We start from the raw sequence: 14,557 nt of genomic DNA on the forward strand, positions 1-14,557 counted from the left end.
AGACAAAGTTATAATGAGAACTAGTCTGTGAATATAGGCACCAGAAAAGGTCTCGAAGTTGACTGTTTTTAGACTGATCATAAAAATAAAAAGACATTTGTTAAAAGGAGCTAATAATTTATTAAATATCATCTTTGATGCAATCATTATAAGTCGTAGTTTTTGTGATAATAGAAACCAGAAGTCACTTAACCATGACGAAGAATTCTTTCCGGTGTTCAGCAGTTAGTTTATATTCCGGATCATGCACAAAGTTCATATCCATCTCTTGTCCATCCATGTTTTGACCTTCAATCAATCTCTGATAGTCTCTTATCATTTCACGAGACAATGGTTCATCTTCAAATATCATATGAAATGTCATTCCAATCGTAGCAACTTTTCCATCGGTTCTCGTAATATCAACTCCCCCATTCACTTTGTATACTTGCTCCCAGGGGGATCTCAAAATAGAAACTTTGGAAATAATTTAGAAATTAGACATCCGAATAATAGAAGTAATCATTTTTGAAGGATGTTTTCCCTGATAAACTCACGTATATTCCCGTCTAACAGTCCGAACATCTCTTATCTCTCCATCCAATCCTTCTAAAATGATCGACCAATCCAAGTTATCTTTCACATGAATTAAATAAAATCCCATTCGTTCGTTAGCCTTCATTTCCTTCCAATTCTTCATGAATACATTTAAATCTCGATTTGTCAGAGACCCTCCTACATCCATATAGACACAGTCCATTCTAATCAGATGGTCGAGATCTATGAGTTTCTCTCTTGAATACAAAGTCAGATTGTCCACTTTTCTATTCACCTTCCACACATAGTGACATCGCCCTAAATCCAAAATTCCAATATCCTTCTTCAAATTCTTCATAAACCAGTTCAAATATAATTGATAGCCTTTTTCTTCGCTGCCTACGTATAGGTATGGAATCTTAGTTAATTTCTCGTGTTGATTGATCCAATTCATGAATACATTGAGATTACTCGATTTCATAATAGGATCGATACTCACACGCATCCCTCCAAATTCACATTTGAATATTTCCAGACAATGATCTATCAATTTTCCAATCGATTTTCCCGCATTCTTTGAGTATATATCCAAATTTCTTTCAGTTCTGTATCTCTCGTAATTACGGAGACCTGGATACAATAGGAAGTACCAATGTTTACTTGAGCTGCAAGATGCGCCAAGGTTCACTTGGTAGCATTCGAATACTCTCAGATATAGTTCCAAATATGGTATTTTAACCAACTTCGAGATTTCCTTAGTTTTTCGAGAGACTCTTGAAAAGAGGTATCTGAAAGAGTACAATTGTTCAAAAGATTGTCATAGGGTTGACTTGGATTCATGAGTTTTGAATTTTATTCACTTTTGTAGAACAATAATATGGTTTCATTTTTGAAGTTGACAATCTTTCGGTAGATCCGCCGACTTTCGAAAGGTACGCTGTGACTTCAGTAGAAGAGACGGAGAGACGGAGAGAATACAGCACACTTTTGTTTCTCTGCGTCTCTCAAGTTTGGTATTAAAACGGTAGTATAATGATAGCTAGAGGAACTATTGAACCGTTGTTAACAGGAATCTTTTGAGCCATATTTGAGCTACAAAACACATTCAAACTCAAGAAGCGCATAATACACTACGACAGGATGTGAAACTTTCTAGTTTTTGTTGTGTAGTATAGCGAATATTACGTTTACATATCTTCAAATATGCCGATAAAAAAGTCTAGGTCCGGATTTTTCTATTCAGAAAGACTAAAACTCACATTTCAATAGGATTCCAACACTTGACAACTTCAATCAAAGCGAGACGTGGCAATCGGAGAAGAGGGATTTTTCGAGGTGGTCGGCGAGACATTGCTCAATGAAAGAAGAATGAATAGACTGTAGATGTACAGTTGGATTAGGTGAGAATGTCACACGACCATCTGCTATATGACAGATGCTACTGGATAAAGACAGTCACTGCGATTGACCAAGACGTCTTGTTAATGAATTTACAGTAAATTAATCACCGTAACAATAATAAGACATCAGGGAAAAGTGCAAATAATTTATTAAATATCATTTTTGATGCAAACATTACATGTTGTATTTTTTGTGATAATAGAAACCAGAAGTCACTTAACCATGACGAAGAATGATTTTCGTAGTTCAGCAGTTAGTTTATATTCCGGATCATGCACAAAATTCATATCCATTTCTTGTTCATCCATGTTTTGAATCAATCTCTGATAGTCTCTTATCATTTCACGAGACAATGGTTCATCTTGAAATATCATATGAAATGTCATTCCAATCGTAGCAACTTTCCCATCGGTTCTGGTGATATCCACTCCTCCATTCACTTTGTATACTTGCTCCTCGTCCCAGGGAGATCTCAAAATGGAAACTTTGAAAATAATTTAGGTATTAGGCCTCCGAATAATAGAAGTAATCATTTTTGAAGGATGTTTTCCCTGATAAACTCACGTATATTCTCGTCTAACTGTCCGAACATCTCTTATCTCTCCATCCAATCCATCCAAAATGATCGACCAATCCAAGTTCTCTTTCACACGAATTAAATAAAATCCTATTCGTTCATTAGCCTTCATTTCCTTCCAATTCTTCATAAATACATTCAAATCTCTATTAGTCAAAGATGTCTCTCTTCCAGGCATATAGATACAGTCCATTCTAATCAGATGGTCGAGATCTAGCTTTTCTCTTGAATACAAACTCAGTTCGTCCACTTTTCCGTTCACCTTACAAACATAGTGACTTCGGCCTAAATACAGAACTCCAATATCCTTCTTGAAATTATTCATAAACCAATTCAAATAAAATTCATCGCTTTCTTTCTCACTATATGCTATTAAATATGGAATCTTAGTTAACTTCTCGTGTTTATTGATCCAATTCATGAATACATTGAGATTACTCGATTTCATTACTGGATCGATAATTATACTCATCCCTCCAAATTCACAATCGAATATTTCCTGACAATGATCTATCAATTTTCCAATCGACTTCCCCGCATTCTTTGAGTAGATATCCAAATATCTTTCAGTTCTGTATCTCTCGTAATTACGGAGACCTGGATACAGTTGGAAGAACCAGTGACTCCTTAAACCGCAACATGGGTCGCCCACGTTCACATAGTAACAGTTGGATACATTAAGCCATAGTTTCAAATATGGTATTTTTACCAACTTCGAGATTTTCTTAGTTTTCCGAGAGACTCTTGAGAAGAGGTATCTGAAAGAGTACAATTGTTCAAAAGATTGTCACGGTGTAGTCTTTGATTCAAGAGTTTTGAATTTAACTCCCTTTTGTAGAACAAGAGTAGCCATTTATTTTCATAGTTGATAACCTTTCGGTAGTTCTGCCCCCTTTCGAGATATACACGTTTTAACTAGGGAAGGCCTCCGAGTGACCGTGGAGTTATAGGGCGCGACCTATATCATTGGAAAGCTGAGAAAACGCTGATTCCAAATATATTTTCTGTTTTTGCCCTCGAGGCCTGGTATTCGAGAAAAACAAGGTCAAAGTTAGAAAAAATGACAAGTTATTGTCTTTTTAACACACGAAAAATGTTTTGAAATTTTTTTGCGATTTTCGCGTGTTAAAAAGGCAATAAATTGTCATTTTTTCTAACTTTGACCTTGTTTTTCCTGAATATCAGGCATCGAGGGCAAAAACTGAATATATATCTGGAATCAGCGTTTTCTCAGCTTTCTAAAGATATAGGTCACGTCCCATAACTCCAGACCGAGTCCATGACCTTCCCTAGTAAGATAGGGTCCCTGTAAAAGAGACAGAGAATACAGCACACTTTCGTTTCTCTGCGTCTCTCATGTTTAGTGGATGAAATCGATAGCCTTATTAGAACGGTCGTATCTTGATAGCTTTTCAAAACTAGCGAAGCTTTTGAAAACTGCCAATTACAAAATATAGGTCCAGATTTTTCTATTCAGAAACATCAAAACTTACATTTCAATAGGATTCCAACACTTGATGACTTCAATCAAAGCGAGACGTGGCAAACAGAGAAGAGGGAATTTCCGAGATGATCGACGAGACATTTATTAGTGAATGAATGCATAGAGTGGAGGCGATGGATTAAGTGAGGGAATCATCTGCCAAATGACAGATGGTACAAGTGTTGGTCATTCAACAAGAAGGCACTCAATTAGAAGAAATGAACAATGTATTAACAGAAAAATAAGTGAGATTTTAACAACTTTGGACGAAATGTCTTATAAAATGATATAAAAATATGGAAAAAAATAAGAAAAAAATGCAGAAATCGAATGTGCTGAGAGTGTTACAGTATTTACACTATTTATAGTGATTGTGTGTGCAAGCGAGCTCTACCAAGTTATTACTATTGCCGTAGAGCGCATTAACAAATCTACCAAACACGAATAGAGAATCGATACAAAGAGTATCCATATCCTCCTATTTCTTCTTCTTCTTCCTCTTCATTCTCTGCTATTTCACCACCTTTATCATTCCCTCTTCTGAATTCCAAACTTTCCAAATCCCTCTTATCTTCATTCCAACTTCTGAATGCTTCTTCGTATTCTTCGATTGAGTAATCACGAATTCTTCTACTACTGTGATTGTGATAACAAAGAATTTCAATTGTCGCAATCTTTCCGTCGATTCGCTCAATATCCACACCACCGTGAAGCGTCACTGTATCATTTTCGTTAATTCTGGAAGAGTTTTGATGAAATGTTGAAGGATAACCGTGAAAATGTTTTGGGGGTTTCAGACTCACTCATAACTTATTTTCCTCGTTTCCGGATGCCATATCGTCGCCTTCAATCCTCTCAACACCTGTCTCCAATCCATCTTCTTTTCGATCCCCAATTCATACCATTTCATGTTGAAATTTGATTTTCCAGTCATCCAATTTTCCAAGAATTTGTTGATATCTTGGTCCGTTAAATGACTGAATTCCACATAAATGCGTTCGGGACTCATCGTCAATAGGGTGTCAACGGTAAACCATTTCTGGCAGTCGGGAGCGTGGTCAGTGAAATATTTGGTGTTTTTGAAAGTTTGCGGGAATTTCAAAGAATTCATTGATGAGGTATCATCTAGAAACGGTCGAAAACAATCGATACTTGCTTGCAAACTATTCACAACCAAATCAAGACTATATCGATTTTTCAGTTCAACATAAAAAGTGGAAATCGGGTGGAGTGAGTCATTGGTATTCATCCAAGTGATAATTACCTTCAGGTCGTTTGAATTGAAGCGTTTTTCAAAAAAGATAAAAGAATGAAGATTGGAGTTGTATATTTCCTGAATATACTCAATCATCCCGAGACACATGGCAATCGGGTTATCAGACTTGATACCGAGATACTGCCACTCTGGCCGTTTATATAAAACTTCCTCAGACTCCGAAGTGCTTCCAAACCGCCATAAATCTGATCTACGAATATATTTTTGATTGTAATTACGGCCAGTACGATACTTGTGTTTGGTGAAAGAAATATCAAATTCCGGGAATGTATCAAACCAAATACTCATATAACACGGCTTCTTGTTAGGGAAGATCTTTGCAATTTTCTTGGATTTTTGGGAGACCATTGCGAAATTTAGGCTGGAATGAAGTTATATTGTAGATCAAAACTAGAAAAAAAGCACTTACACTTCATGAGGATTCAACATTCGAACAACGAGTTCCAGTGGAATAAAAGGTAGACGGAGCAGCGAAAACGGATGAATCGATGACATGAAAAATGGAGTGCGCGAAGACTTCACAGTAGGCAGAATGAAGATGAGTACAGTCTAATGAGGAGAGAGGTGTAGTCTCATACCACCTATTGATTACAGTAACTAGGAGGAAATCAATAATTAAGAAAACCAGATGCCCGGTTTGTTACAACTCCTCAAACACAGATAGCAACATTTTAACAGAATACTTCATAAGTCTCCATATGGTAGTGTGCTTGATTCGGAGTGAAGCATATTTCAAATTTTCCACAAAAAATAAAAATCTTAATATCAGAAAACGTAAAAAAACACATGAAAGTGAAGAGCTGTACTCACCAATACTCGCTACTATAAATTGGATTACCTGCTTGGCCAGAGAAGTTTTTTAACGTTTTTCCTTCTCCTTCAGTTGAATCAGATTCTCAATATCCCAAAGAAAATGATGTAAAAATAAATGAAAGATGATCCACTGAAAGACTTATTCATTTAGAATCTGGTTTTAAGGTCATGCAACTTTGAGCATGTGCCAAAATGCCACAGATTGTCACATATAATGTTGTTAATTACGTTTGTAGATCAGATGCAGCATTTTATTTTTGTAATGGTTGGTAACTTCTATCGTAATAGAGACTTTTTGTTCACCGTTGACGATAGATAACATTTTAAGGAAAATTTGAGCAATAAAGTTGTCAACTAAATACAAAAATAAAATCCTGCATAAGATTTACAGAAATAATGAACAATCGAGTTTATGGGGTAATCAGTGGCATTGTGAAAAGTCCTCAGAGTGTCTCTTTTTCCACTGATAATAAAAGTGCCGTATTCTTTCTGGAAAGTATTGTATCGTTGGAAATCTGGGACCACACATATCTAACTTCAACCTTAATTATTACTGCCAGTTTTTTTGTTTCGTTATTCGTTACAAGTATGTTCAAATTTTGTTCTATTTTGTTTTGTGTATAGGCGTTTTCTAAGTTTTCCAATGATACATAGAAAATAACAAAAAAATAATACATACCCAAACTGTAGAGAATATTCTCATAAAGTCGCCTTCAGTACAGAATACAAAGTAGGCTTTGAAAAAAACAAAGAACTCCCCCAGGATAGTCACCAACATGGGGTGAACAATTATATTGATGCAGATGGTGATTAGGAAGAACTGGAAACATAAATTATATCAATTATTGTGCTAGTCACGTTATCTTACAAAAAGCAGACATCCCTGGAGCCCGTAGATAAGATGCAAAGTGTCAAAAACGTAAATCATTGAGTAGCATCGCATGAAACTTCTGATATACGTGAGAGTACTTTGTGTTAATGGGAGTCCACTGAAATCATGGGACTTTAGATAATTAAATTTCGAATACTTCAATCATGCCTGACCGTATCAAAACTGTTTTCAACTAGAACTATTAAGAATCAGAACCATATGTTTTCTAAATCGTAAACATCAGTTCTGATATTTACGATTTACCAGACTTTAACAGACTAAATCTCATAAGCAGACACTACAACTGGCATTTTATTGATTGGTGGCTGCACGGTCTTCCCGCTCACCGACCTCCCTCTCACTCTTTATAGGGATCTCACCTAATCTCCCCTCAAATGTATTGTTCACATTACATCGTCTTGTATTCTTTGTGACTTCTAGTACCCACAGTTCTTATAATGAACCATATAAACCATTCCAATTACATTTCCATTCTAATCAACACTTTCACATATGTTCAAATGTTCATACGATGTTACTCCTTCGTCCATGTTTATGAAATCATCCGCATGTTATATGGGTTGCTTGGGATCGTAGTATTTGTAAGTTTTTCATTAAGAAATCGATTTACTAAAAATTTATCAAACTCTTCCGAATAACTGAGTACACAATCAAAAATTACAGTAGTGTGCAGAATGCTGGTCTGAAAAGAACTGCAAATCATGTTTCAAGATCATTTCGAATAAATTAGATGCGCCTTTACAGCTTTTTGCTCGCTACTCTAAAAATGTGTTTCTTATCTATCAATATTTCCAGTTCACTGCTTTAATTGTCTATATCAATATAGGCACACATCGCAATTGCATGAATATATTGGCTGAGATTTTTACTCTAACTCAATGTTACTGTCTGTACATAATTAATGGAAACGTGGATAGTTCTGTTAAAGTAAGTTCTGTTATGGTTCTCGTTAGTTTTTACATATATCTAGTTGCAGTGGTTCTTGCTAAACTTCATCATCCATCTTCTACTCATTTCATTCGAATATTTCGCCAAGAAACGAGAGGACGAAAAAAGAAATAAAAAGTAATAATGGATTTAATGGATAGTAATCATATTTCAATTATCTATTGATTTTCTCATTTCGTTCATTCTAAAAAATTTGTTATTTCAATAAAAAGATCTCCTGTCTTCTGGGTGAATGAATCTGAGGAAAAGCATCGTTATTTCCTAAAAAAAAATAGTACTTTCAACAAAAACCAATCATTTAGTCGTCCTTTGCTAGAAAATATAGTGGGAGGCGCTAAAATATGTCAACTATACAAAGACAGATTAACATTTAATCTACAAAACCCGCTACAAGGCACGAAGAAACGGGATACGGCGCTGAAAAGAATTCAAACGTTCATCGGGCACGGCCGGGATTTTACTACTCGTGGCCTAGAAAAATCAGTGACTTCGGCCACCGTGACCTTAAGCATTGCAAACTTCCGGAGCAAAAAAACGGTGTTTTTGGTCATTGTTTCGGAATTTTTTTGATGCTGAATTGTAAAAAATTGATGAAATATCACAGAAAACCGAAAAATTATGAAAATAATCACGGATTGCGCTATAGGTGACCAAAAACACGTATTGTGCAGATATTGCTCAATTTCAGGCTCAGAATAGTTGTTGGAAAAGCGAGAGTAACTCAGAAACGTCGCCAGTCACGTCCGATTCGTAAAAATATGCTAAAAATCTCGGATTTGATTTCTCACGTTTCGAGAAAACGGAAAATCCTTGAAAAACTCGAAAAAACACACTTCAAACTTAAATTTCTCGAAGATGCTCTCTTCAAAATTTTTAAAAATTTGCCAGAACGTGCACAACGACGTTCTCTACAATATTTCATGTTCAAAAATGGGGGTTCATGAACTCAATTTCGAGATATAAGACAAAAACATGCAAAAAATGGGCCAAAAACAGCTAAAAATGAGTTTGCTCGAAGATGCTCTCCTCGAATTTTGAAAAAATTTGCCAAAAGTTCCGCCTTTGCATTCTTCACGTTTTGACATGTTCAAAAGTAGGGGTTCATGACTTCGTTTTCGAGAAAAATTGAAAAATGTCAAAAATCGGCTCCAAATCCTTCATAATTTCGTCATTTTGTGACTAAAAAAATTCGGAGCAGGATAGAAAGATAAACCAGACGCAATTTGACGTTTTCTGTAAAAAATATAATATTCGCTAATGTTATTTTTCAAAGAAAATGAACGATTTTAAAACTTAGAGGAGTTTTTGCCCAGAATGTGATTTGAGTTGGTCAGACATCGAAATTTTGCATTTCCTCACGTCGATAAAGCCTTCTTCTATCTTCTGGTACATTTTTTCGCTTTTTAAAATACATTTAGTATTTTTCAGCGTCAAATTTCCGAAAAACTCGCCAGAAAATCTGAATTTTTCATGCGATTACGGTACGCAGTCTGCAAACACCGTGACGCAATCTTTGCAGACAAATTTCGCTGCTTACTGCGTAACTCGTCGCACTATTTTCTAGGCCACGAGTAGTAAAATCCCGGCCGTGCGGGGAGAACGTACTGAGATAGCAAACGCGCTCCCCGGAGAATGCTTGAAATTTTTCAGCGCTGAATCCGATTTCGAGGACGAGAGGAAACATTGCGACAACGAAAAAACCGACTACTTCGAGAGAGAGAGCTAGTTAAAGTGGCATTAATCCAGTGAGTTCCGATCTCTGCACAATTCTCAGTACAAATGAAGTGACATGAAATTCTAAAATATTTTTCAACAGTCATCGCAATTTTTATTAAAATGACAAACTCAGGACAACAAAACGACATGCTTTAAAATTCACAAGCTAGAACTTAGAAAGGGGGAGGGAAAGGGCAAATCACTATTATAGTGTGAGGAAAAGGGGCCTGGGAGACAAAGAACAAGGGGAATTTGGACGGGAGAGAGAGATGTGTGGATGCGCAATAATTATTACAAAATAACAGAAGGCCCGCATTGAATTGTACGAGATTTCCAAATAATTAACGGGTTGGGTTAACACGCCAATGGGTTGAGAGAGTGGGACAGGGATAATATAGTTGAAAGGCGGGGGTCGGATGGAATTTCACTTACATAATAAATTAACAAACGTCTAAGATGGGATGTGTTTGAATGGAAAGGAGAACAATGTTATGGTGGTACGAGGGGATTATTGTTCAACGACGGCGGAGCTGTTGTTCTGCTGGTCGCGTGGGACATAGCCACCACGACGGTATCCTCCGTTGTTTGGACGATATCCTCCATTGTTGTAACCACCACGGTTTTGATATCCATTGTTGTATCCTGAAAATACACAAATTGTTGGAAGAATTTATAAACTGAAGTGATTACCTTGATATCCACGGTTTCCACCGCGTCCACGTCCTCCGAATCCACGACGGTAGTTCAACGAACGGACTGCGTTGTGTCCGAACGTCTCCTGGTTCGTCTCCCGCTCCTTCTTCCAGTCCGGTCGTCCAGTCTTTCCTTCGGCCTTCTCCAAGGATTCGCAGCTGATGTTGTCGAAGAATGACGTCTTCTTGTCGTAGAAGGCGGCGTCCTTCTTCTCCTCAACCACTGGCTGCTCCTTCTCCTCGATCGTCAGCTTCTCGAGGGTGTCGGTGAGTGCCTCTTGGAACTTCTCGTTGGCCTTTTCGAAGTCGAAGTCCGACTCGAACTTCAGCTTCTCGCGGTGGTTGACTCTTGGGACTCCATAGTTGTTGTGTCCTCTTTGGTTGTTGTAGCCACCTCCGAATCCTCCGCGGTAGTTGTTGAACCCACGGTTGGCTTGGAAGTCTGGAAATTAAATACATAATTCCCAATCAGAATTATAATTCATGTTAAACTCACTTTGTTGGTATCCTCCACGTCCTGGCCGTTGTTGGTTCACGATGTGAGCCAATGGGCTGTTGCGGGATGGTGTTCCTGCTCTCGATGAGCCAGCGGACGCGGCTGGAGCTCCGTCGCTGTTCGATGCTGGAGCGGACCGGGAGGAGACAGAGATTATGGCTGGATCGTAAGGGAGTCCTCCACCAATGTTGGCCATCTTCGGGGTGTCGCAGACAATCAAATCCTTGATGTCGCTTGCCTTGAAGATGATGTATTCGTAGACATCATCACGAGCGGCGACTGGGTTGGCGGTCGGGCGCTTCTCGGTTCCGAACGAGCGAACCTTGGCCAAAGCGATCGTCGAGTCGTTGGTGTCGACGGTGTAGAGGATTCCCTCGTAGCGGATGTCCAACTTGGAGATCAGACTGATCTTGCTTCCGATGTACGGAGTTTGATTCGACATGATTACCTGCAAAAATAGAGAAGTTAGGCATGATATACACTAGGATTGCGAAATATTGAGAGAATATTGTCAATACAAGAGAAAAGAGGCGAAAAATGAGAAAAGAAAGCTGAAAAATCGATGAAAACCTCGGGTCGCTAACAAAGCATGCATAAATCCTATTAACACGCGAAAACCAAGCAAATTTCATTCAAAACGGCCAAATTCAGTTGGAAAAAGTTAAGAATTGATTATATTCGATGCTCCGACAAGAAAAAATCTATTTCGATCTATTAAAAATACTGAAAATCGAATGTATGTATCGTAAGAAAGCTAAAACTCATTCGAAAGGCGCCTGGCGCAACGCCGCAGTCATCATTATCGATTCTGCCCGGCGGGGCGCGCTTGCATTCCTTCTCTCATGTATGCCAGGATCACCACGGAGAGGGGACAAACAAATGGAGGCAACGGCCTTTTTTCATAAATTTTGCATCCATCGCCCTAATTTTCTCAATTCTAACTAAAACTCCTACTGATACTATAAAAACTAGGCTAATACGATAGATCTGAAACAAGAATAAGTTGATTTTTTCACCAAAAATAAATTTTAGATTTAAAAAAAATTCTCGAGCAAAAATAACACATTTCCGACAGATTCCACCTGACAACTAAGCGAAATAACCTGAATTATCGTCAAAAAACATGATTTTTATGCTGAAAACGCAAGAAAAACGAGAAAAATCGGCCTAAAATCGACAAAACGGCGAAAAAAACAACACGGAGGCCCAAAAAATAAACCCGGGCGCCGCGGATTTCAGCGTAATTAAAGGCGCATCCGGGTCTCGAAACGAACGCCTACGCCTTGGCAACGTGCCAGCTCCGTAAATCGACATGAATTTGAATTTTTCAAATTAATTTTTTTTTTCTCGGAAAAAAGTAAAGTTTCGGTGATTTCTCGAAGTTTTTCTTGGTAAAATATAACTTCAGAGCTAATTTTCTGTATTTTCAGCTCAAAATTTCTTAATAAAATATGAAAAACCAGTCAGAATCGGTGTGAATCGGCCGGGCAACATGTTTGGTTTGTTTTTCAGGCTAAAGCTCACTTCTGAAAGATTTTCAATGAGAATTAAGGTTATACGAAGCAATTTGATGCATTTTATTCCATTTTTAGTTCAAAGTTATCGAGTTTTTCTCCAAATAATCGTTATTTTCATCATCTCTCGATTTTTTCGGTAATTTTTCTCAAAAAGGGAATTTCAAGAAATTGCTGATGAGTTTTCTGTATTTCAGGACAGAATTATCAGCAGAATCAACGTATTTCGCACCGGCGCTGTGTTCTTTTTCCTTTTCTTGTAGTTTTAAGGGTTCTTTCTCTCTCTTTTCTCCGTCAACTGTCTGCGTCTCTTGCTGCCAGCAGTGCAAAAACAGCGTCTCTCGTTTCCCGCCTTCTTCTCGTTGTTTTCCCGCCGTACTTCATTTTTTCAGTGTTCTTCGTTAATTTCTGGCGCTATTTCATGTTTTTTTGATTGAAAATCACATTTTTGAAGTTATTTTGTCGGGTTTCTGCTAATTTTTAGCCCTTTCTCGCCTTGTTTTCGCTCAAAATTCAGTTTTCATACTTTTCTCTGCATTTTTCCATTATTTCCAGTAGTCGGGTGCTATATGTATTGGTCTTGATGATTTTCAACCTCGATTTTTCACGTTTCTCAACCCGATATATGATTTTCAGCACCCAGTTTTCAAGTTTCAGTCATTTTGGGCTATCTGACGGCTCTTTCTCATGTTTACACTCAAATACCCGGTTTTTCCACTGTTTCTTGTCGATTTTGAGTAATTCTCATCAATTTTCAGCCTCTAGAAGTACGAATTTCGTCTTGTTTTCGTCATTCCTCCTTGTTTTATTCAAATTTCAAATTTTCAGCCTCCTTTCTGTCATTTTTCATCGATTCCTAACTTTTTATACTTATTTTCTGCGATTTTCGTGTCACTTTCCTCCTTTTTTCGTCAATTTCTCCCATTTCATACCCGAATCTCAATATTTCAGCCTCCTCAAAACTCAGTTTTCAGACTTTTCTCTGCATTTTTCCATTATTTTCAGCAATTGTCTGTTATATTTTGGTGGAAACGGACACAAAACTCTTTTTTGACGATTTTCAATCTAAATTGTTCACGTTTTTCAACCAGATTTATGATTTTCAGCGTCCAAAAGCCATTTTTACCTATCTGACGGCACTTTTCCATGCTTTTTCATTGAATGGACTCAATTACCCGGTTTTCCGCTTCCTCTTATCGATTTTTAAGTCACTCTCATCAATTTTCAGCCGCCTTTATGTCCTTTTTCTCAATTCCCAGCTTTTAAAATCTAATTTCTCTTCATTTTCTACGATTTTCGTGTCACTTTCCTTATTTTTCCGTCAATTTCTTCATATTCCCACCCAAATCTCAATATTTCAGCCCCCACCTCCCCACAAAAATGGCCGGAATCACGGCTCACTCGCAATCTCAACAATTCGAGGATGACGAATTCAACGAGCTGAAAAAGACGGGAATCTCGTGTGATCGTCTCCGTCAAGCGCTCAAAAAGTGCATAAAGAATTCGCATTGTGTTCAAGTGGACGCCCGTTCCGCCAAAGAATGTATCGATGCACACGATGGAAGTGTTCCCGACAAATGTTTCGCCGTCTTGCAGAACTTCACCGATTGTAAACGCTCGTTGGTCGATATGCGATCAAGGTTTCGCGGAAGAAAAGGAGATTTATAATTTTATTGTGGTTTTTCTGAAATTTAGGCTGTTTTTTACTTGATTTTAATAGAGAAGTACGTGTATAAATTGTGTTTTTAATCGCCTCGATTTCAGATTTCACTGAAAAAGGGACGACGAGAAGACGATCGAGGTAAAAATCGCTCAAAAAGGAGGTATTTTCCTAACTAAAAAGGTGATTTTCAGACTATAATAAGAATTTCGCGACAGAAATCTTCTTTTTGAAACTAAAAGTATACATTTTCAGCCAAAAACCTTGTTTATCTGTCCGGAAGAGACGATTGCGAGTGTTCAGTGTTAAAGCCTTACCTAATTACCCAAAATTAGGAGAAGAACCGTGTGTTTATAATCATAAATATGAGAAGCGAATGGGGGAAAAGAGGTCTAATACATCAATAAAAACCACAAATAAAACGAAAAAAAACACTCGGAAATCAGCTGAAAAATAATCGAATTGCACCCAGGAGGCTAAAGGGAATAATTATAAATAAAACGGTTATAAATGGGGGAAAGAGAGGGGGCGGGGGCAAAAGAATCATCGTTTTGTATCACAGGCGGTGTGTGG

The 14,557-nt window shown here is 37.6% G+C and overlaps 6 protein-coding genes across 6 annotated transcripts; 2 read left to right on the plus strand and 4 right to left on the minus strand.

Annotated features, from left to right (window-relative positions):
* Positions 1-184: 184 nt before the first annotated feature.
* GCK72_003447 (uncharacterized protein) lies at positions 185-1,867 on the minus strand (the record flags this gene model as incomplete). Its single annotated transcript, XM_053724062.1, has 3 exons — positions 185-443; positions 537-1,304; positions 1,776-1,867. 3 exons carry the CDS (start codon positions 1,865-1,867, stop codon positions 185-187), a joined length of 1,119 nt encoding a protein of 372 aa, XP_053592707.1.
* A 262-nt stretch (positions 1,868-2,129) lies between these two features.
* GCK72_003448 (uncharacterized protein) lies at positions 2,130-4,079 on the minus strand (the record flags this gene model as incomplete). Its single annotated transcript, XM_003097271.2, has 3 exons — positions 2,130-2,388; positions 2,482-3,252; positions 3,988-4,079. 3 exons carry the CDS (start codon positions 4,077-4,079, stop codon positions 2,130-2,132), a joined length of 1,122 nt encoding a protein of 373 aa, XP_003097319.2.
* A 329-nt stretch (positions 4,080-4,408) lies between these two features.
* On the minus strand, positions 4,409-5,748 carry GCK72_003449 (uncharacterized protein; the record flags this gene model as incomplete). Its single annotated transcript, XM_053724063.1, has 3 exons — positions 4,409-4,715; positions 4,781-5,614; positions 5,663-5,748. The coding sequence occupies 3 exons, from the start codon at positions 5,746-5,748 to the stop codon at positions 4,409-4,411; spliced, it is 1,227 nt and encodes a 408-aa protein (XP_053592708.1).
* Positions 5,749-10,130: 4,382 nt separating this feature from the next.
* GCK72_003450 (uncharacterized protein) lies at positions 10,131-11,252 on the minus strand (the record flags this gene model as incomplete). The annotated part of the gene is made up of 3 exons (XM_053724064.1): positions 10,131-10,264; positions 10,313-10,756; positions 10,811-11,252. 3 exons carry the CDS (start codon positions 11,250-11,252, stop codon positions 10,131-10,133), a joined length of 1,020 nt encoding a protein of 339 aa, XP_053592709.1.
* Positions 10,877-11,270, plus strand: GCK72_003451 (uncharacterized protein; the record flags this gene model as incomplete). Its single annotated transcript, XM_053724065.1, has 2 exons — positions 10,877-10,976; positions 11,023-11,270. The coding sequence occupies 2 exons, from the start codon at positions 10,877-10,879 to the stop codon at positions 11,268-11,270; spliced, it is 348 nt and encodes a 115-aa protein (XP_053592710.1).
* Positions 11,271-13,704: 2,434 nt separating this feature from the next.
* GCK72_003452 (uncharacterized protein) lies at positions 13,705-13,992 on the plus strand (the record flags this gene model as incomplete). The annotated part of the gene is made up of 1 exon (XM_003088486.2): positions 13,705-13,992. One exon carries the CDS (start codon positions 13,705-13,707, stop codon positions 13,990-13,992), a length of 288 nt encoding a protein of 95 aa, XP_003088534.1.
* Positions 13,993-14,557: the final 565 nt, after the last annotated feature.

This window comes from Caenorhabditis remanei, chromosome I (genome assembly GCF_010183535.1).
Source record: "Caenorhabditis remanei strain PX506 chromosome I, whole genome shotgun sequence".
NCBI lineage: Eukaryota > Metazoa > Nematoda > Chromadorea > Rhabditida > Rhabditidae > Caenorhabditis > Caenorhabditis remanei.